Source organism: Macaca fascicularis, chromosome 3 (assembly GCF_037993035.2).
Source record: "Macaca fascicularis isolate 582-1 chromosome 3, T2T-MFA8v1.1".
Lineage (NCBI taxonomy): Eukaryota > Metazoa > Chordata > Mammalia > Primates > Cercopithecidae > Macaca > Macaca fascicularis.
The window spans coordinates 131131121-131154926 of record NC_088377.1 but is presented as its reverse complement, the minus strand read 5'-3'; the positions used below and the strand labels follow the sequence as shown (position 1 = coordinate 131154926).

The 23806-nt window shown below is 38.0% G+C and overlaps 1 protein-coding gene across 3 annotated transcripts; it reads left to right on the top strand.

The window, feature by feature from the left end:
- The first annotated feature begins 1954 nt into the window (after nt 1–1954).
- Nucleotides 1955–12250, top strand: STEAP1 (STEAP family member 1). Of its 3 annotated transcripts, none has more exons than XM_005550287.3 (5): nt 1955–2025; nt 7212–7326; nt 8251–8763; nt 9357–9521; nt 11900–12250. In XM_005550287.3, the coding sequence occupies exons 2-5, from the start codon at nt 7243–7245 to the stop codon at nt 12155–12157; spliced, it is 1020 nt and encodes a 339-aa protein (XP_005550344.3). In that variant the 5' UTR covers nt 1955–2025; nt 7212–7242; the 3' UTR covers nt 12158–12250. The 3 variants fall into 3 exon arrangements, with proteins under 3 accessions (XP_005550344.3, XP_045244668.2, XP_073892701.1); XM_045388733.2 differs by having other exon boundaries at nt 1955–2169; XM_074036600.1 differs by lacking the exon at nt 1955–2025 and adding an exon at nt 5578–5635.
- The last annotated feature ends 11556 nt before the right edge of the window (nt 12251–23806 follow it).

Below are 23806 nucleotides of genomic sequence, written 5' to 3'. Positions count from 1 at the left end.
TTTAGTAACATTTTTTTCTTAATCGAATATTGTGTTGCTTTTATAACATCTACAAACTAATTGGTAAATTATCTTACACTTTTAATCATTTTACTTTGGAACATACTGTATTTATTCTCCACACTAAAATATTGGACAAAAAAAAAATACTTTTATAAGAAGTGCAGAAATAAAATTGCTAAAGTCTAATTATAAAACAAAAATATTTGGGGTTTGATCTTAAATGTTTTAATTAGAAAAGGAAAAGCAGTTTTAAGTGCAGCTTGCTTTATAAGCATATTAATATCAACATATATTATTATGTTAACACAATAACTTTTTTCCCTTTTCATACGGAAAATAGATTGTGAAAAAGAGAATGACCTTTGTTCTACCAAATGTTAAACAATGAAAGCATATCGTTTTGTCTGACCATTTAAGACCCATGATCACTTTTAAAACTCAACAATGCTTAGACACAGTTAAAAAGTCTTAATTCTTTGTAGTCTGTGCTACATATACAAAGATTACACAGATTTTTTTTCTAAAACTTAAATTATTTTCTAGTTTCACTAGAAACAACAGGTGTAAGATTCTATTTCCACCACAAGGGGTCAGTCCACGGTAATTTAATCTTCAAAGGGTTTTAAAATAATCCATGGAAAGTCAGTGACTACAGAAAATACTTATATCAAAACATGAACAGTCTTCGGTGCCCTAGCAGTTGAATAAAAAACAATCATGGAAAATGTGGTTGAGCGTTTATTTTCCTTTGCGTTTTCTACTCAGCTTAGTCCTGAGAATGTTGTATACCAAATCCCCGGAATTTTGCAATTCATGTCTCAGACACTACCCTGAGGCTGGTTCCAACCGAGAGAAGTAAATCCCCTGCTCAAGTTGTCTTTTTCCAAAACTTTGGAATATTAACAGTTAACTTTACTTTAGGTTTGGAATACTTTGTTGAGCTAGGATATGGGAAGCTGCACTTAAAAGTTGAGGCAAGGAAGGGAGGGACAGAGTAAACGTGGGGTTTAAGGTTTTTTTCCGGCTGGGGAGCAGGGTTTGTGCTATTAAAGGTACACAATTTGAACAATTTAGGGAGCAAGGCACTCTCAGAAAATCAGCTTCGGATTCCTCAAACTGTCAGTCACAGCCATTTCAGGACGGGCTGTTAGGTTTTAAATAAGCAGGCTGGGCTTGGTGGCTCACGCCTGTAATCCCAGCACTTTGGGAGGCCGAGGCGGGTGGATCACGAGGTCAGGAGTTCAAGACCAGCCTGGCCAAGATGGTGAAACCCCGTCTCTACTAAAAATACAAAAATTAGACGGGCGAGGTGGCAGGCGCCTGTAATCCCAGCTACTCGGGAGGCTGAGGCAGGAGAATCGCTTGAACCCGGGTCCGGAGGTTGCAGTGAGCCGAGATCGCACCACTGCACTCCAGTCTGGGCGACAGACTGAGACTCCGTTTCAAAAAATAAAATAAAATAAAAATAAATAAGCTAACGTGTGGGAAGGGTTTGTAAGCTCTAAACGGTCTATCTCAAAGTGTGATCTGGGAATGCTTCCATATCTCATGTGAACTTGTTGGAAATGAGAGTCTCAGGCCCCATCCCAGACATACTGAACCGGAAACTGTGGGTGGACAGCCCAGCATTCGGTGTTTTAATAAGCCCCCGGGTAAATTCTTATACACGCTAAAGTTTGAGAACCACTGCTCTAGAGAAATGCACAACGTTCCTTAGTGGAGATTAAACAAAAGGCGAAGGGTTGGAGGGCGCGGAACAGACCTCAAGGGCAGGGCACAGGGCGTTTGAGAGGAAACGGAGAGGTCGGAGTGCGACTTGGGGAGTCTTAGCCTCCAGGACGGTCCCGAACCCTGAGGACGCCGGGCGCCAGCAGGTGGCGCTGGACGCTCAACTGACAAGGAGGCGGGGCCTGCAGCAGGCGTGGAGGCTCCGCGCTCTGGAGGCTCAGGCGCCGCGTGGGGCCGGCACCTCCGGGCAGCAGCGGCAGCCGAGACTCACGGTCAAGCTACGGCGAGGAGTGGGTGAGTCCCTTGAATCGTTCTCACTGGCCGCTTGCTCCTCGAGTCTGCCCGCGTGTCCCTGCAAGGCTGGGCGCCGGCTTCCAGTCTTGGGAGGGGTGTAGTGGGTCGCACGCCTTCTCGGGACCCGGACGGTGGCCCTCCTGGGTGAGCGTTGCTCAATTCTCCCCTTATGCGCGGCTCCGGGACGCGCTGCCTTCCAGCCCAGCTGGGTTGTGGCCGGGCCGGGGGTTGCGGGGAGCCAGGAACTCACAGGAAGCCTTTTCGCTAGGGGCTTAAGGTTGTGATAGATTATTAAGTTTGTGCTCAGGTTGCATTTTGATGGCAAGTTTTTTAACGTGGCAAAGTCGCCAGAGTTTGCTGGCCATTGACGAATGATTGGTGCACAGTACTTAAAATCGTGCTACTTCTTGTCTTCGGGTTTCCTGGTAACAGAGTTTTCATTTTTAGTCCTTAGAACACTGGCCCTACTCTTTTAGGATCTGGGTGGGGTTCAGGTTCCCTCCAAAATAGTCAGTCAAGGCTTTAAGTATGTAATTCTGGTCAAATCCACTGGAAGGAGTTTGTAGACAAATTTTTGTACACTTCCAAATTTCTTAACTTTGTTACTTTTGTAAAATACATTTCCCTCCACATCCTGACACGTAATAAAAGGTTATTCATTTAACATGAATGTTAAGCATAGAGAGAAAGCAATGCTTAAAAAGAAAAACAGCGCAGTGGAAAAAAAAAACTCCACTTAGTTAAATGTAAAACAAGTGTGCACTTGAAAGTATGAAAGGTTGGAAATGCAATGCAACCCACAGTGTATTCTAGTCATTGGGCTTCTTCATATTCTCAACTGTGGGACATAAACATGAGTCAGTTGGTCTGTGCCAACATTTAGGAACACCAGGGCAGCCATCCTGGTACAGCAAAACAGCAGTCGCTTTAGAAATATGCTTCACTTTTTTAAAAGGGGGTGGAAGAGAACTTTGGGTCGACTTCTGGAGTTCCTAACATTTTAACACTAGGTTTTCCGTTATTTTTCTTTTTATGAAAAGATTTTACTGTAGAAATTAAATTACATTTTGGTTAATGTCTGATGGAAACTAACAAATTTATTTGACTCATAGTTTATTTTCCTGGTTTATGGGCATAGAACTGACTGTGGACCACCCAGTCAACAAGCTCCCTCACTGTCATGGGCTTTTCCTTGGCTTTGCTCTTGAGTGTGGTCTCCTTACCATGCAGACAAATGACTGGGTAACTCTCCAGGGCCACTCTGGTTTTCCACCCAGACTCCGTTTGCAGTGGCCAGCAGTCAGCAAACACTGCCAACCTGCTAGCTACCCCAGGACTGGGTCTAGAAGACAGCCCTCAGCCTTTTCCTCTGCTTCCCTTCCCATGCCACTATCTGCCTATAAAACTTTATCCTCCTCTAGGATACATCGCTCTACCATGCAGTTACTTGTTGAAATGCCTACCTTCTCTTCTAGACCTCAGGGTTTTTCGGAACAGAGGCTTTATCTCATTTAACTTTGTATTTCTCCTGCCTTACATTGTTGTTCACAATGTAGTTAATGAATTCATATTGAATAAATGTAGATTAATTTGTTACCATCCTGCAACTCTCAAAGTTAAAACATCTTCTAAACATAGTGAATTATTTCTTACATTTGATTATAGTAGGTGACACTTCCATTCCTAGCACCTCCCTCCCTGACCCCACAAACTATTATGTTGGTGATATGGTTTGGAGCTGTGTCGCCCTCTCAGATCTCATGTTGAAATATAACCCCCAGTGCTGGAGCTGGGGTCTGGTGGGAGGTGATTGGACCATGGGAGCAGTTTCTCATGGTTTAACACCATCCCGCCCTTGGTGGTGGTGTCACGTTAGTGCAGGGGTGCCCAACCCCCTGGCCGTAGACTGGTATCAGTGGCCTGTTAGGAACTGGGCTGCACAGCAGGAGGTGAGCAGCAGGCCAGCGAGCATTACTGCCTGAGCTCCACCTCCTGTCAGATGAACGGTGGCATTAGATTCTCATTAAGTGCACGAACCCTATTGCAAACTGCACATGCAAGGGATCTAGGTTGTGCGCTCCTTACGAGAATCTAACTATTGCCTGATGATCTGAGGTAGAACAGTTTCACCTCGAAACCCTATCCCCCTTCCCCCACTTGGAAGAATTATCTTCCACGAAACCAGTCTCCGGTGCCAAAAGGGTTGGGGACCGCTGTGATAATGTAAGACGCCTGCTCCCACTTCACCTTCCGCCATGAATATAATACCTCTGAGGCCTCCCCTGAAGCAGATGTTGCCATGCTTCCTGTACGGCCTATGGAACCATGAGCCAATTAAATCTCCTTTCTTTATCATCATTACCCAGTCTCGGGTATTTCTTTCTCGCAGTGCGAGAACAGCCAGATACACTTGGTTAAGTCACCAAATCACTTGGAATAATGCTTCTTAAGGAGACAGAGTGTCATTTCCTCCAGAGCAGGCATGAGTGTCATTTCTGTTTTCCTCTTTAATGTTGATCACAGAGTTGGGTTCATAAATACTTGATGACTGGCATATGCTTTACTCAGAATTCTTTTGCGTGCCAGTGGTGAACACCCAAATCACACTAACTTAAACAACCAAAAAAAGGGAATGTGTTGACTGTCTAACTGAAAAATTCAGGATCTAGTCTCAGGGACTGTAAACACTGAAATATGCCAGCAGGACTCTTCTATGTCTTCCTCCACTTGTTCTGCTTCCGTGTTGGCTTTCTTCTTTTCTAATGAAAACATCTTCCTTCTTAGAGCATGGAGAAAAAAGCATGGCAGGCTCATACTGTCCTATCTTAACAAAATGTTAAAAACATCTCATCTCTCTCTTCCACTTCCACATATAAATATCACAGAATGACCATGGTTTAAGTAGGATTCTGTGCCATCCCTAAGCCAATCAGTGGGAGAATAGGAAACTGATTGCCCAGGCCTGACTCATATACCCACTTCTGTGACCAGGGGATGGGCGTTACTATTTTGTGCAACCTCCCAAAATCATATTGGAGGGAGGGACGGGCATTTCTCCAAATGGAGGAAATGTTTTAAATCAGAAAGGAATGTGGGCAAACTAAAACAACAAATATCTTCATCATGAATGTTCTGTAATTTGGAAATAGATAATATCTGGAAAATATTCCACGAGTACCTCAACAAAGAAAATGCCGGCATATGTAAAAGCAACTCTTTATTCTTTGTTATGGTTAAACCTTTAAAACTTGGAGAATGTTTTGAGAACAGTCATGTCTCTTTATGACAGGATACATTCTGAGAAATTCATTGTAAGGCAGGATTTCATTGTTGAGGAAACATCATAGAGTGTACTTGATACCGCCTCCTGCCTACTTAGGCTAGATGGTATAGTCTATTGTTTCTAGGCTACTAATCTGTATAGGGTGTTACTGTGCTAAGTACTGTGGGCAGCTGAAACACAATGGTAAGTATTTGTGTATCTGAACATAGAAAAGGTATAGTAAACATACATATATAGTATAAAAGATAAAAAATTGTTTATTTTGTACAGGACACTTACTGTTAATGGAACTTGCAGAACTGGAAGTTGCTCTGGGAGAGTCAGTGAGTGAGTAGTGAGTGAATGTGAAGCCCTGGGACATTACTGTACACTACTATAGACTTTATAAATGCTGTACACTTAGGCCACCCTACATTTATGGAAAAATTATTTTCTTTAATAATAAATTAGCTTACTGTAACTTTTTTACTTTATTAACTTTTTTTACTCTTTTGTAATAACACTTAGCTTAAAACATAGTCACATTGTACAGCCATACAAAATATTTTCTTTGTTTATGTACTTATTCTTTAAGCTTTTTTTCTATTTCTAATTTTTTTTTTTCTTTTTAGACTTTTTGTTGAAACTAAGACACACACACACACATTAGCCTAGGCCTACCAGGGTCAGGATCATCAGTATCACTGTCTTCCACCTCTACATTTTGTCCCACTGGAAGGTCTTCAGGGGGAGTAACAGGCAGTGAGCTGCCATCTTCTATGGTAACAATGCCTTCTTCTGGAAGACCTGAAGGAACTGCCTAGGGCTGTTTACAGTTAGCTCTTTTTTTGTAAGTAGAAGGAGTATACTTCACAATATTGATAAAAAGTATAGTATTGTAAATAGTAGGCAATAGGAATTTTTTTGCTCCATTATAATCTTATGGGACCACTGTTACATATACAGTCATTGACCAAAATGTTATGTGACACATCACTGTATTTTAAACTACTCCTGGAAACAGCTTTCCACCTAAAACAGTACTACATGTGTTCTAAAATTCAGAAACATTTGGAATGTTTTCTGTCAATCAAATTGTTGTATATCTAATCTGTTTTTCTCATTGAATTTCATAAAGTGTAAATTGAAGATGTATTCCTCTGGAAACAAATTCAGAACTAATAAAAACAATGAATAATACTGTGACATATGTTTACTTTCCCTAAAAAATGTTACACCAATCCTGGATGAGGATCTGTGAGTTTGCTAAGGAAAAGATTCTTTTATCAAGTGAGAAATTTGAAAAGTTGTTTTCCACAGGGTTGGCCAGAAGACTGGGCACATCATTAATGCAGCACAACTCACCACTTCCACTGGAAACATACTAGCAATTCACATCTTCACATCTTCACATCTTCCAAACAAAGACCAACCTCTTACTCCAAAGGAAAAGTGGTACTCTGAAAATACTGTTTCAGACTCCAGTGTCAACCCCAAAATTCTGTTAAACATAAATCTTACATCAGCTACCTCCAACCTCCATTGATGACATTATTACTCTCAATATAATGCATTCCTAATTATATTTGCCATTGAAAGGAGTTGGCTTTCCTCCAGATGGAAACCTGAAGTTAAATCTTCCTAAAGTAAAGGGCAACATCTGATCCTTTGTAATCCATACAGGCACCTGGAACAAATAAGTGGATAAAAAAGAGCAGGTACCATTGATAAGAGTGCATTGGTTTGAAACTCTTACAGATTATAATATGAAGTTAAATGTATAAATCAGTCACTATTTGAATTTTTATTGTACTTTATCTGCCACTCTAGTCTTTAAGCAAGTAAATTTTTTATATTGTTCCATCAAACATTCACATTTTCATAAGTAGAATAGACATGAAAGTAATTATTTTTATTTTTACAGGTGACTGAAGCCATACTATTTTATAGAATTAATGGAAAGCAGAAAAGACATCACAAACGAAGAAGAACTTTGGAAAATGAAGCCTAGGAGAAATTTAGAAGAAGATGATTATTTGGTAAAATATTAATAATAATAATAAATAAAAATTTACATCTTTAAACATAATTGAGATGCCATTCTGTATCTCCTAGTGTTATGAAAGTGATTTTTCACCCTAGTCTGCTGATATCTGGACTTGTATTATTGTCACTGATACTGTGCAGGACAGAGTAGCATGTGTGAGAGAAATAGTACCTTCACTGATTTTCAGGGACTTAGCTGAATAACCTTGAATAAGTTACTGAAAATCTGGGGTCTTGGTTTGTCTATACCATGCAAGCCTTGGACCAGATCATCCCCAAGTCCCTTCCAATTCTTTCTAACAGTCTATAGTTCTAAGTTTTAAAAAAGTCATCAATGCCCATTTAACAGTAATTTTGTAAGCAAGCATTTTTGTCATAGATACAATGGCAGCTTGCCAGGAGATCATCTAGTAAATTGACAAATCACTGTATAACCAAATAAATCTACTTTTGGATAAGAATCACTTTTTTCACTTTTGGTTAAACACAGGATTAAGTGTTTCTTACTACATTTTTTGACTGAAAAAGTGGCAGAAAATTTTGGTTCCAAACTCTTCCAAATTATCTCAGTGGAAGTCTTAGTGGAAATTATTTATTTAATCTTAATAATTTTAATAGGGAAAAGTAATAAATTATAAGCATATACTTTATAAAAGTAACAGTGTGCATAAAATGAAATAATTTCATTTTTCAAGTTAACTGTCTTACCTATCTGAAGCATGTATTTCTTTTGTGCAAAAGACAAAAGTCTTTCAGTGCTCCATAGACTATGCTATCTTCAACTAACCAGTGTTCAAAAGCAAGATTCTGAATGCCCTTATTCAATGAGAAGCACAATGATTGAGCAATAAGTAATTAGTTCAAGGGATCCCATTGTTTTGTTCAATTTTAAGATGTTTATTTTCTTTCCTTTATAGCATAAGGACACAGGAGAGACCAGCATGCTAAAAAGACCTGTGCTTTTGCATTTGCACCAAACAGCCCATGCTGATGAATTTCACTGCCCTTCAGAACTTCAGCACACACAGGAACTCTTTCCACAATGGCACTTGCCAATTAAAATAGCTGCTATTATAGCATCTCTGACTTTTCTTTACACTCTTCTGAGGGAAGTAATTCACCCTTTAGCAACTTCCCATCAACAATATTTTTATAAAATTCCAATCCTGGTCATCAACAAAGTCTTGCCAATGGTTTCCATCACTCTCTTGGCATTGGTTTACCTGCCAGGTGTGATAGCAGCAATTGTCCAACTTCATAATGGAACCAAGTATAAGAAGTTTCCACATTGGTTGGATAAGTGGATGTTAACAAGAAAGCAGTTTGGGCTTCTCAGTTTCTTTTTTGCTGTACTGCATGCAATTTATAGTCTGTCTTACCCAATGAGGCGATCCTACAGATACAAGTTGCTAAACTGGGCATATCAACAGGTAAGATGACAATGCTGACACTGTTACTAATAAAAAGTCTAAGTCACCTAACAAATTAATCATTTCTCATTGTAATATCAATACCCCAACCCTGTTGAAACTCTGTGTTGAAAAGTCATCTATTTTAAAATTTTTATTATAATTTCACTAGGGCTTGGTTGTCAGACTGTTTTATATTGAGAAATGTTTTTTAAACTGAAAATAAGGTACAACTTTAGCAACATAAGAAACATTTTGTTCATGGACAAGGCCACATTTCAAACTTCTACCACCCTCACAAGATTACTTTTTAATACTGTTGTTCTTCTTGTTTACCACATATGCATGCACATTGCAGTTCTATTCAAGTAAACCGTCAAATAATTATTAGAAAATTAACAGATTATGGAAATATTGCATTCAAGAAAAAAAGTGATAGCTCCTATGTCATTTGTCTTAGAGGAGTGCAAAAAAAAAGAAAGAAAAAGTCATAAATTTGTAGAGACCTGTTATCAGGGCTTCATAGTAGACACAGAGAAGAGTATAGAAGGAGATTCATATTCAGGAAATAACTGTTGTTTGCATTTCTTTTTTCTTTATTTACCTTCTGGTAGGTCCAACAAAATAAAGAAGATGCCTGGATTGAGCATGATGTTTGGAGAATGGAGATTTATGTGTCTCTGGGGATTGTGGGACTGGCAATACTGGCTCTGTTGGCTGTGACATCAATTCCATCTGTGAGTGACTCTTTGACATGGAGAGAATTTCACTATATTCAGGTAAATAATATATAAAATAACCCTAAGAGGTGAATCTTCTATTTGTGTTTATGATATTGAATATGTTGACTTTATCCCATAAAAAATAACAAATGTTTTTCAATAGCAAAGATCTTGTACTTGTTCCAATTAGTAATGTGCTCTCCTGTTGTTTTCCCTATTGCTTCAATTAGGACAAATGTTTCCTAGACATAAATAAAAGGCATTAAAATATTCTTTTTTTTTTTTTTTTTTTTTTTTTGAGATGAAGTCTTGCTCTGTTGCCCATGCTGGAATACAGTGGCACGATCTCGGCTCCCTGTAACCTGCACCTCCTGGGTTCAGGTGATTCTCCTGCCTCAGCCTCCTGAGTAGCTGGGATTACAGGCACCCATCACTATGCCCAGCTAATTTTTGTATTTTTAGTAGAGACAGGGTTTCCCCATGTTGGCCAGGCTGGTCTCGATCTCCTGACCTCAAATGATCCTCCCACCTCGGCCTCCCAAAGTGCTGGGATGACAGTCGTAAGCCACCACGCTCAGCCTGCTCATTCTAATATTTGAAACTTGTTAGACAATTTGCTACCCATCTAATGTGACATTTTAGGAATCCAATATGCATGGTTTATTAGTTCTTTAAAAATAAAAATATTCTTTTACTTGTCACCTGAATTTAGTAATGCCTTTTATGTTACACAACTTAGCACTTTCCAGAAACAAAAACTCTCCTTGAAATAATAGAGTTTTATCTACCAAAGACATTCTAGTATCTCATTTCAATGGCTGCTTTTTCCAGCTTACATTTTATATAGCTTACTCACTTGAAGTTTATAAATATTCTTGGAATTTTAAAACTATCTCAGATTTACTGAAGTTTATATTCTGGTGGTAGATTATCCATAAAAACAGTGATGCACCAGAATTCACTCGGGGATCCTTGTGTGACAAGGTTCAAAGGACTAAATTTAATTCAGTCATAAACACTGCCAGTTACCTTTTATGGGTAGACATCTTTGGAAATTTCCACAAGGTCAGACATTCCCAACTAACTATCCCTTCTACATGTCCACACGTATACTCCAACACTTTATTAGGCATCTGATTAGGCTGGAAAGTATGCCTCCATCTGAATGATTCCAGTGTGGCTTAGAGTTGATACCACATTCTCACAGAGTTTCCTAATTTTATAGGTTCAGCCTGATAGCCATTGGATTTCTCTGGTCCTCATTAAATAGCTTTCTTCATACATTGCTCTGCCTGTTACACATATGATGAACACTGCTTTTTAGACTTACTTAGGAATTTAAGACTGCATCTTGACAACTGAGCCTATTCTACTATATGCACAATACCTAGCCCATAATAAGTATACAATACACATTTGGTAAAATTAATTTTCAACCAATGACATGTGTTTTTCAACTAGTTACCTAGAAATGTTTCACTTAAAATCTGAAAACTGGTTACACTACAAGTTACCTTGGAGATTCATATCTGAAAACATAAACTTAGCTATTTGATGGTATTCATTGGGACTTAAGAATGCGCCTGAATAATTGTGAGTTAGATTTGTTCTGGCAGGCTAATGACATTTCCAGTAAAGTGAATAGAGGTCAGAAGTCATATAAAAGAGCTGTTGTCAGAACACTGTTAAGATTACATAGGTGAACAACTATTTGTAAGCAACTTTATCTCCGTAGTGACAAAGCAACCCAATGCAAGCTGAAATGTTTCATCACATCTCTGGATCTCTCTATTTTGTGCAGACATTGAAAAAATTGTTCATATATTTCCATGTTATCAGAATATTTGATTTCTTAAAAACATAGGCCAAGTTCATTCAATTCATTATTCATTTATCAAAATCAGAGTGAATCACATTAGTCGCCTTCACAATTGATAAAGATCACTGAAGTCAAATTGATTTTTGCTATAATCTTCAGTCAGTCTACCTATATTTAATTGAGCATCAAAATGTGCAAATCATTGTGTTGATTCTGCAGGGATCCTGTTGTAAGTAAGACTCAGTCCCTGATTTTAGGTGTCTTGTGATAGCAGAATTAAGACAAATACACAAGAGACAAAGCACAGAAAGTAAATATCATAAGGGGATATACAAAATGGTGGAGAAAGAGTAGACAGAGTTTTTGATCACCTGCCTTCAAAGAAAGGCTGTGAATTTTGTTCACTTAAATAGCCTGGAGACAAGAAATTACCCAAAAGTAAGGTGAGGAGGACAGGCAAAAAGAGTATAAAGATGTGAATGGACATTGTTGAGAAATGTGATAGGAAAACAATCATAGATAAAGGATTTCCAAGCAACAGAGTATATCCAGATGAGGTAGGATGGGATAAACTCTTATTGAACCAATCTTCACCAATTTTGTTTTTCTCTTGCAGAGCAAGCTAGGAATTGTTTCCCTTCTACTGGCCACAATACACGCATTGATTTTTGCCTGGAATAAGTGGATAGATATAAAACAATTTGTATGGTATACACCTCCAACTTTTATGATAGCTGTTTTCCTTCCAGTTGTTGTCCTGATATTTAAAAGCATACTATTCCTGCCATGCTTGAGGAAGAAGATACTGAAGATTAGACATGGTTGGGAAGACGTCACCAAAATTAACAAAATGGAGATATCTTCCCAGTTGTAGAATTACTGTTTACACACATTTTTATTCAGTATTGATATATTTTACCACCAACATTTCAAGTTTGTATTTGTTAATAAAATGATTATTCAAGGATCTTGATGTTTCTCTTTGTATATGTGTGATGAGTTTGAAATATGTATATTTCCTTGCAGATTTGATTCAACGCAAAAAAATCTTTTAATATGAATCTCTTCCACTTTCTCTATGATAAGAGTAAGCATGACAAAAAAATCATATCTGATTTGTCAGATTATGTAGCATTATAAATAATCAAGGGCTTTGAAATACCACTTGTTGATACCCATTATACAGGTATCATTAGCTATGAAAAGTTTATTTTATCTGAATCTACAACAAAAGCATAATAAGCATTTACTTACTATTGTTAAATAACTTTCCTTTGTCTGTACCCAGGTTTTACTAATGGAACACCTATCTCCAAAAACACTCAGACTATATCTATGCATGTAAAGCAGCAGAGTAGTATCAGATACACAGCCAGGCAAAATGAAACTCAGGCTATCCAGGAGAAAAAGTAAATTCAATAATTTCCACCTGAGTCATGTACAATTCAGTTTTACTTTAGTGCATTGGTAAAAGCATAACATAAAACATTTCCTGAAAGAACAAACTATACATTAACTGTCAGGACTTGGTAACGCAACTGTTAGCTTCAGAGGTTTTTCATAATTAGCAAAAGTAATCACAAGCTTTATCTTTCATAGTGGTGAGCCATTTATTATTAAAGACAATACAGCTAATGGTGCAAATTAGGAAAAACAATTAGGTGATTCAGTAAGTGGAGTCCAGTGTTTTGTTTTTTGTTCTATTGCAAAGGATGATTATTCATTATTAGATGGGGGATAAGGAACCTCCTTGGGCACAAATTTGAACTCTGCATTATTGGAGTTCAGACATACAAAGATATGTTTGCAAGTAGTGAAGAAAGGATTTGAGAGCAGCAATTCTGAACTGGAACCAGGGCAGACAAGAGTGCCCTTGAGAAAAAAGTCAGCGTAAAAGAAAAAGAAATCTAGGACTCTAGAATTGCAAACCAGATTCATCAAGGGAACAACATACTATGGGACCACTTAACTAAGCATGACGTCATTCTATAATCAACCAGCTCTGAGATGCAGCAGTCAAGTACCATAGTCTCACCTGCATGGCAAAGTGTCAGCATCTCTAGTACTGAGAAGGAGAAATCAAGTTTCAGCCTTCCTAGTACCAACACATTATAGAGGCTGCAGCTTGGAACCGTTTGCAGGTGAAGTGGCACCTCAGTGAAGCTTTCAGGGACAACAGCCGAGTTCTGGCTTGATTATTGGAGCCCTGTCTTGTCAGCCATGGTAACAAGCAACAACAGGCCATTCAGAAACACAGAATATACCTTTTTGAGAATTCCTAGTTATAGGAGAAAGGGAATCAACAAGGGCCTTAAAAGCAAGGCACAAAACATCTAGATTCCACTTTTACTCATAGATTGGTAAGAACTAAACCATTCACTCTTTGTAGCTTTTCTGAAATTTTTACAATGATTGGGTAATATTATGAGCCAAATAAAACAATAAAAAATGTCTTTAAAATAACAATTACAATGTTCTGGTATAAACTTGGATTTTCTTCTGCTCACTCCACTAACATCTATAGAGCATATTCCATATGCCAGATCAGTGCTAAACAGAGGATATAGCCAGATAGAAATGATCTAGTCTCTACTCACAGTCATGGGGAAGAAAAATTTTAGTACGCCAAAGGAGTCTAAGTGTACTGGTATCACTTAGGAAGGAATGACCAGTTCTGTTTACAAGAACAAAGTCAAGAAAGTATAAGGTTGAGCCAGAAAAATAAACTATTTGAGCTGGATATTGTGTATGTAAAAGTTCCTCAGAATGGGAGTGCAGGGTGTAATGTGATGTGTTGGAAGACCTAGCTTAGAGTGGCTGCAACAGAATATGTGAAAGAAATACCAGATTACATATAGACAAAGGATAGATAGGTCAAGGTCATTGTATGACATGAAACTAAGTTTGGGTTTTGCCCTTTAGGGAGTAGGGAAGCCACTAAAAACTTTAAACAGGAACTAAACATTATTTGGGAGCTCCTAAACATTATTATTTTAGGCACTAAACATTATTAGATTTGCATTCTAGAAAGATCTACCTGTAGACTATCCAGGAGATTAATTTGATGGTGAGGGGCAAAGGGTGAAGGCAAGTTATAAAACAAAAAAAAATATTTAAGGAGACAACCGTAATATTCCAGGGCAGCAACAATAAATTCCCAAATGAAGGTCATTACAGAGAAGAAGATAAAAGAAGAGAGCTAATGAAATATGATAGGAAGATAGAAATTCTAGTCATTCATGAACAATAGAATATGAGGAACAAGGGGGAGGAAGATATTTAAGGTAGAGCTTCTAGGATTCTTTTAAATTGGATGACTTAAGAATGACACCATTAAACAGGATAGAAAAATTCCACAGAAGGAACAGGTATTTTAACCGAAACAAAAACAGAGTGTGTGCTGTGTACATTGTGTGCTGTTTACAATCATCTCAGTTGTTAAGGAACACAGTGTGTTTTTTTAGTTTCAGGGTACACAAATATAACTATGAAAGACATATAGTTTGGGAAGCAGAAAGGAAAAGGTATTTTTCCTGCTCCTTTGAAAGGGTGCTTTTTAAATAAAACTTTTTATATAGTCAACACACTTATATCTGGATAATTATAGATATGAATATAGATATGAGTGTCACTGCTATAACACGCACAGGGTCCTCCTGGAGTAGAAGGAACAGCACCTGGAAAACAGCTGGCTGTGAGCCCAGTGCCTTCCTTCTCCAAGCAGAGCTCTCCTTCCTGATCAAAGTGAGTCCACCTGGAGTTTATTTTCTTTAAAGATTTGCTCAATAGAGATTTTATTATCTTTGGTTTTTAAAAAAAAAAGTTAAAATGATATATTTACTATTTTAATAATGAGTTACATTTAATGTTTTATGGCAACAAAAAAGAAATATCTGATTCTGATGAGGAGAAACCAGCGCAAAAAGGCTGCAAATACCAAAAACCAGAAGCCCTCTTCTACTCCAAAGGATCAAAACTCCTTGCCCAGCTTCTGAATTTAAATTCAGGAATCTCTGGACAGAGAATGAGTTTGACGAATTGACAGAAGTAGGCTTCAGAAAGTGGGAAATAACAAACTCCTCCAAGCTAAAGGAGCATGTTCTAACCCAATGCAAGGAAGCTAAGAACCTTGAAAAAAGCTTAGACAAATTACTAACTACAATAACCAGTTTAAAGAAGAACAGAAATGACCTGATGGAGCTGAAAAACACAGCACGAGAACTTTGTGAAGCATACACAAATATCAATAGCCGAATCAATCAAGCAAAAGAAAGTCTGTCAGATATTGAAGATCAACTCAATGAAATAAAGTGAGAAGATGAGAGAAAAAAGAGTGAAAAGAAATAAACAAAGCCGCCACGAAATATGGGACTATGTGAAAAAACCAAATCTACATTTCATTGGTGTATCTGAAAGTGATGGGAAGAATGGAACCAAATTGGAAACACTCTTCAGGATATTATCCAGGAGAACTTCCCCAACCTAGCAAGGCAGGCCAACATTTAAATTCAGGAAATACAGAGAACACCACAAAGATATTCTTCAATAAGAGCAACCCCAAGACACGTAATCATCAGATTCACCAAGGTTGAAATGAAGGAAAAAATGTCAAGGGCAACCAGAGAGAAAGGATGGGTTACCCACAAAAGGAAGCCCATCAGACTAACAGCAGATCTCTCAGCAGAAAACCCTAGAAGTCAGAAGAGATTGGGAGCCAATATTCAATATTCTTAAAAAAAAGAATTTTCAACTCAGAATTTCATATCCAGCCATAATAAGCTTCATAAATGAAGGAGAAATAAAATTCTTTACAGACAAGCAAAGGCTGAGAGATTTTGTCATTACCAGGCCTGTCTTATAAGAGCTCCTGAAGGAAGCACTAAACATGGAAAGGAACAACCAGTACCAGCCACTGAAAAAACATACCAATTGTAAAGACCATTGACACTATGAAGAAACTGCATCAGCTAACGGGCAAAATAACCAGCTAGCATCATAATGGTAGGATCAAATTGACATATAACAATATTAACCTTAAATGTAACAATATTAACCTTAAATGTAAATGGGCTAAATGCCCCAATTAAAAGACACAGACTGGCAAATTAGATGATGAGTCAAGACCCATCAGTGTGCTGTATTCAGGAGACCCATCTGACATATAAAGACACACATAGGCTCAAAATAAAGGGATGGAGAATATATTTACCAAGCAAATGGAAAGAAAAAAAAGAAGCGGGGGTTGCAATCCTAGTCTCTGATAAAACAGACTTTCAAGGGCATTACATAATGGTAAAGGGATCAATGCTACAAGAGGAGCTAACTATCCTAAATATACATGTACCAAATAGAGGAGCACCCAGATTCATAAAGCAAGTTCTTAGAGACCTCAAAGAGACTTAGTCTCCCACACAGTAATAGTGGGAGACTTTAACACCCCACTGTCAATATTAGAAATATTGACGAGACAGAAAATTAACAAGGATATCCAGGAATTAAACTCAGTTCTGGACCAAGCAGACCTAATAGACATTGACAAAACTCTCCACCCCAAATCAACAAAATATACATTCTTCTGAGCACCACATCGCACTTATTCTAAAGTTGATCACGTAATTGGAAGTAAAACACTCCCCAGCAAATGTAAAAGAACAGAAATCATAACACTCTCTCAGAACACAGTGCAATCAAATTAGAACTCAGGATTAAGAAACTCACTCAAAACCACACAACTACATGGAAATTGAACAACCTGTTTCTGAATGACTACTGGGTAAATAACAAAATGAAGGCAGAAATAAAGATGTTCTTTGAAACCAATTAGAACAAAGACACAATGTACCAGAATCTCTGGGACACATTTGAAGCAGTGTGTAGAGGGAAATTTATAGCGCTAAATGCCCACAAGAGAAAGCAGGAAAGATCTAAAATTAACACCCTAAAATCACAATTAAAAGAACTAGATAAGCAAGAGCAAACAAATTCAAAAAGTAGCAGAACACAAGAAATAACTAAGATTAGAGCAGAACTGAAGGAGATAGAGATATGAAAAACCCTTCAAAAAAATCAATCAATCCAGGAGCTGCTTTTTTGAAAAGATCAACAAAATAGATGGACTGCTAGCCAGACTAATAAAGAGGAAAAGACAGAAGAATCAAATAGATGCAATAAAGAAATGATAAAGGGGATATCACCACTGATCACACAGAAATCCAAACTACCATCAGAGAATACTATAAACACTTCTAAGTAAATAAACCAGAAAATCTAGAAGAAATGGGTAAGTTCCTGGACACATACACCCTCCCAAGACTAAATCAGGAAGAAGTCAAATCCCTGAATAGACCAATAACAAGTTCTGAAATTGAGGCAGCAATCAATAGCCTACCAACCAAAAGAAGTCCAGGACCAGACAGATTCACAGCCAAATTCTACCAGAGGTACAAAGAGGAGCTGGTACCATTCCTTCTGAGACTATTCCAAACAATAGAAAAAGAGGGAATCCTCCCTAACTCATTTTATAAGGCCAGCATCATCCTGATACCAAAACCTGGCAGAGACAAAACAAAAAAAGAAAATTTCAGGCCAATATCCCTGATGTTCATCAATGCAAAAATCCTCAATAAAATACTGGCAAACCAAATCCAGCAGCACATCAAAAAGCTTATCCACCGCAATCAAGTTGGCTTCATCTCTGGGACGCAAGGCTGGTTCAACATACGCAAATCGATAAATGTAATCCATCACATAAACAGAACCAATGGCAAAAACCACATGATTATCTCATTAGATGCAGAAAAGGCCTTTGACAAAATTCAACAGCCCTTCATGCTAAAAACTCTCAATAAACTGGGTATTGATGGGAAGTATCTCAAAATAATAAGAGCTATTTATGACAAACCCACAGTCAATATCATACTGAATGGGCAAAAGCTGGAAGCATTCTCTTTGAAAACCGGCACAAGACAAGGATGCCCTCTCTTACCACTCCTGTTCAACATGGTATTGGAAATTCTGGCCAGGGCAATCAGGCAAGAGAAAGAAATAAAGGGTATTCAATTAGGAAAAGAGGAAGTCAAATTGTCTCTGTTTGCAGATGATATGATTGTATATTTAGAAAACCCCATCATCTCAGCCCCAAATCTCCTTAAGCTGATAAGCAACTTCAGCAAACTCTTAGGATACAAAATCAATGTGCACAAACCACAAACATTCCTATATGCCAATAACAGACAAATAGAGAGCCAAACCATGAGTGAACTCCCATTCACAATTGCTACAAAGAGAATAAAATATCTAGGAATCCAACTTACAAGGGATGTGAAGGACCTCTTCAAAGAGAACTACAAACCATTGCTTGAGGAAATAAGAGAGGACACAAACAAATGGAAGAATATTCCATGCTCATGGATAGGGAGAATCAATATCATGAAAATTGCCATACTTTCCAAGGTAATTTATAGATTCAATGCTATTCCCATCAAGCTACCATTGACTTTCTTCACAGAATTGGAAAAAAACTACTTTAAATTTCATATGGAACCAAAAAAGAGCCCACATAGCCAAGACAATCCTAAACCAAAACAACAAAGCTGGAGGCATCACACTACCTGACTTCAAACCATACTGCAAGGCTATAGTAACCATAACAGCATGGTACTTGTACCAAAACAGATATATAGACTAATTGAACAGAGCAGAGGCCTCAGAAATAATGGCGCACATCTACAACCATCTGATCTTTGACAAACTCGACAAAAACAAGCAATGTGGAAAGGATTCCTATTTAATAAATGGTGTTTGGAAAACTGGCTAGCCATATGCAGAAAGCTGAAACTGGATCCCTTCCTCTTGCCTTATAAAAAATTAACTCAAGATGGATTAAAAACTTAAACATAAGACCTAAAACCATAAAAACCCTAGAAGAAAACCTAGGCAATACCATTCAGGACACAGGCGTGGGCATGGACTTCATGACTAAAACACCAAAAGCAATGGCAACAAAGGCCAAAATAGACAAATGGGATCCAATTAAACCAAAGAGATTCTGCACAGCGAAAGAAGCTATCATCAGAGTGAACAGGCAACCTACAGAATGAGAGAAAATTTTTGCAATCTATCCATCTAACAAAGGGCTAATATCCAGAATCGACAAAGAACTTAAACAAATTTACAAGAAAACAAACAACCCCACCAAAAAGCGGGCAAAGGATATGAGCAGACACTTCTCAACAGAAGACATTTATGCAGCCAACAAACATACGAAAAAAGACTCATCATCACTGGTCACTGGAGACATGTAAATCAAAACCACAATGAGATACCATCTCATGCCAGTTAGAATGGCGATCCTTAAAAAGTCAGGAAACAACAGACTCTGGAGAGAATGTGGAGAAATAGGAACGCTTTTACACTGTTGGTGGGAGTGCAAATTAGTTCAGCCATTGTGGAAAACAGTGTGGCGATTCCTCAGGGATCTAGAACTAAAAATATCATTTGACCTAGCAATCCCATTACTGGGTATATACCCAAAGGATTATAAATCATTCTACTATAAAGACACATGCACACGTATGTTTATTGCAGCACTGTTCACAATAGCAAATACTTGGAACCAACCAAAATGCCCATCAATGATAGATTGGATAAAGAAAATGTGGCACACATACACCATGGAATACTATGCAGCCATAGAAAAGGATGAGTTCATGTTCTTTGCAGGGACATAGCTGAAGCTGGAAACCATCATTCTCAGCAAACTAACACAAGAACAGAAAACCAAACACCTCATATTCTCACTCATAAGTGGGAGTTGAACAATAAGAATACATGCACACAGAGAGGGGAACATCACACACAAGGGCCTGTCAGGAGGTGGGGGGCTGGGGGAGGGATAGCATTAGGAGAAATACCTAATGTAGATTACAGGTTGATAGGTGCAGCAAACCACTATGGCACGTGTATACCTATGTAATAAACCTGCACGTTCCACACATGTACCCCAGAGCTTAAAGTATAAATATATATATGGTTATATATATATATATGGTTACATATATATGGTTTTATATATATATATATGGTTTTATATATATATTTATATATATATATAAATATATATATATCTCCAGAATCAAAGAAAACTAATAAAAATTATGTAAAATAAAAAAAGAGATCAAGACCACCTGGTCAACATAGTGAAAACCCATCTCTACTAAAAATACAAAAATTAGCTGGGCATGGTGGGATGTGCCTGTAGTCCCAGTTACTCGGGAGGCTGAGGCAGGAGAATCGCTTGAACCCGGAAGTCGGAAGTTGCAGTGAGCTGAGATCACGCCACTACACTCCAGCCTGGCGACAGAACAAGACTCTGTCTCAAGAAAAAAAAAAGTAAAGTAATGTGTAATAATTTTCATATTTTGCTAAACAAGACAGTTCATACTCAAAGAGGAACTCCTCCTAAGAACAATGGAATTTTTTTAAAAATGGTTTTGTCTATCTGAATTGACTGCAGAACTGCCACATCAGTCAGAGTGCTTTTTTGTTTTGGTTTGGTTTTAACTGAACATTTTATAACGTGATAGCAAGCACTCCTTACCTTAACAAAACTCAGATGTGTAGTTCACATCTTAGCTCATCATACACGACTTCAAAGCCATGGTGAACTGACTGGGCCAGGAGCTGAGCGAAGAGCTGGTTGTTGAAGAGCTTGAGGCTGCAGTCGCTGGGGATCTCGCGGACAGTGGCTGAGTGGAAGCCGTGTTGATAGTTGCAGTTCCAACTCTGCACAAAGATGCTGCTGTCACTCGCACACTCCGCATAAACCTCTCCCCCAACATAGTACAAGTGCATACCTGCAGACACAAAAACACAGCCTTCCTTCACATGCCCTTTCATAGCATGCCTCTCCCACTGATTCCTGGAACCCTAAAAGATGTGACTCTTCCCTGTCAGGTTGGTTGTCAGATCACTGATCAGATGAATGAGATGTGTGACCTAAATGCCGCTTAGTTTAATTATAATCAGTACTTTTTCCATAAATCCATTTAAAAGTGGATTGTGGTCAGGCGGGGTGGCTCATGCCTGTAATCTCAACACTTTGGAAAGCTGAAGTGGGCAGACCATTTGAGGTCGGGAGTTCAAGACTAGCCTGTCCAACACGGTGAAACCTCTTCTCTACTAAAAATACAAAAATTAGCCAGACATGGTGGCAGGCACCTGTAATCCCAGCTACTCAGGAGGCTGAGGCAGGAGAATTGCTTAAACCTGGGAGGCAGAGGTTGCAGTGATCCAAGGTAGTGCCACTGAACTCCAGCCTGGGTGCCAGATCGAGATGTAATCTCAAAAAAGTAAATAAATAAAAATTCTAAAGAAAGAGTACTGCAACCCATGTTAACAGTCACTCCCAAGAACCAGTCAGTAAGGTCTCAAATACTATTCCTCCCATCACTCCTCTTTATTTGTTCCAAAAATATGGTATTATAATATTAGAAATGAAGTGAATATATGACACAAAAAATCAAATAACCTTCTTGTACCTATACAAATTTTAAAATTTAAAACTGGACACAGTTAATATCATGAAAACGTTACTTAGTGCACACGTTAACATTAAACCCACTTCAGAGAAAACCACAAATGAGGCTTAAAAAATTTACCAACACTTATAAATTTGTTTCTCTTAACAAACACCTCAGAGACCTATTTCATTTAAAAGTTTTTCATCCATTAATATAAATCATATAAATAATGTCTACTTTTTATTTATGAACAGCGAAATTTCTACCACATTTTCAGATACAATAATATAAAAACTCATAAGCAAAATGTAGACTATATCACTTTATGTAACATTCTTGGAATTAATGTTCAAAAGAGCATCCTAAGGCTGGGCACTCAAACCTGTAATCCCAGCACTTTCGGAGGCCAAGGTAGGTGAATCACTTGAGGTCAGGAGTTCGAGACCAGCCTGACCAACATGGCGAAACCCTGTCTTTACTAAAAAATACAAAAATTAGCTGGGCATGGTGAAACACGCTTGTAATCCCAGCTCTTAAGGAGGCAGAGGCTGCAGTGAAATGAGATCACGCCACTACTGCACTCCAAACTGGGCAACAGAATGAGAGTTCATCCCCCACCCCCGCAAAAAAGAAAAACATCCTGAGAATGTTGCTGCTCATGCTAATTTCAATTCCAAACTATATTTTAATTGATTAATTCCCTCCAAATGTCTGGGTTTGAGATTTAATATAAATGTATAGCAAGGGACTGATGTTAGAAAAAATGAAGAAATTCTAGTCTAGTGAATATTAAGTATCAGAACAATTTTACTCCAACTTTTGATGGGAGAAAAAGTCTTCAGCACTAGAAGTCAGTACGATTATACATACAATCACTATGCAGTTAAAAGGTGTAGAAACAATCCAGAATATACTTATATATTTGGGTGTCCTCAAAATGAAATTGCAAAACTTTTAAAGAACAGATCTTACAGGCTTCCAGGGCTGCTCAGGGTCCGGTGTGCATAACTTTGAAATTAGGAAACGTTACTGATATAGCTGCTGGGAGTTTCTGTGGCAGGTCCTAAGTAGCACGTGAGGCAGTTCTGCATTATATGTGATTACATCCCACCATATTTATTGTTTCCTTTCCCCTTAATAAAATTTTAGAAAAGGAAAAAAAAGTATGGAATCTATAAAATTCAACATACAAATTAATAACAAAATTATGTGATTTTCATTAGTAACACTAACTGTACAATTTTCTTCCAAGAAAATGAACAACATGTAGTAGTAGCTCCTTTTTTCTAAAACCTGTTTTCAAAGTAGAAGGGTTAACATTTTTCCAGTTTGGACTTAATGTAAAGTTTAACTCCGTTAATTACAAGTCCTTTTTTTCATGTAATTTTTTCCAGGTGTTTTTAAGAGGCCCTTTGAAGAAGTAATATATTATTTGATCTTTGATTTATGAAAAATAATCCTGTGCTTTAATAAATTAATGAATCACTCACTTGTGACCATTACACACGACCCAAAGCTAAAGTTCAGTACCTTCTTATTCTCAGCTAGTTTTACTTCTTCAGCTGAGGTCCTCACATTTATTGCTATTGAGTATATTATATTCTGAGAATTATTATTGGGTATCCATTTTAACTGAGCCAACAACAAGCTGCCAGTTCCTGCAGCTATAAAATTATTGAGCTGGAAGAAACTGATGAGGTCACCTGAACACTCTAATCCCTTGCCCAGAGGCATGACCCCACTGAAATGAGGCCTCCCTCAGCAAAATGTTCCTATTGCTGAACAACATTAAACAGGAAGAAGAGGGGAACAAAACATAGGTGCCAAAATTGTAATGGTAAGAAACTTGTTGGTTTTCTTAGGATCAAAATCCCCTCCTGCACCTCCACTGGACCAGGGAATAACTGACTGGACAAGATCTCAGTGTTGAAGAGCTAGGATGTTATGCTTAGGGCTGCTGATGAGCGTGTTATAACGATTGACACATGCCAAAGCACATGACC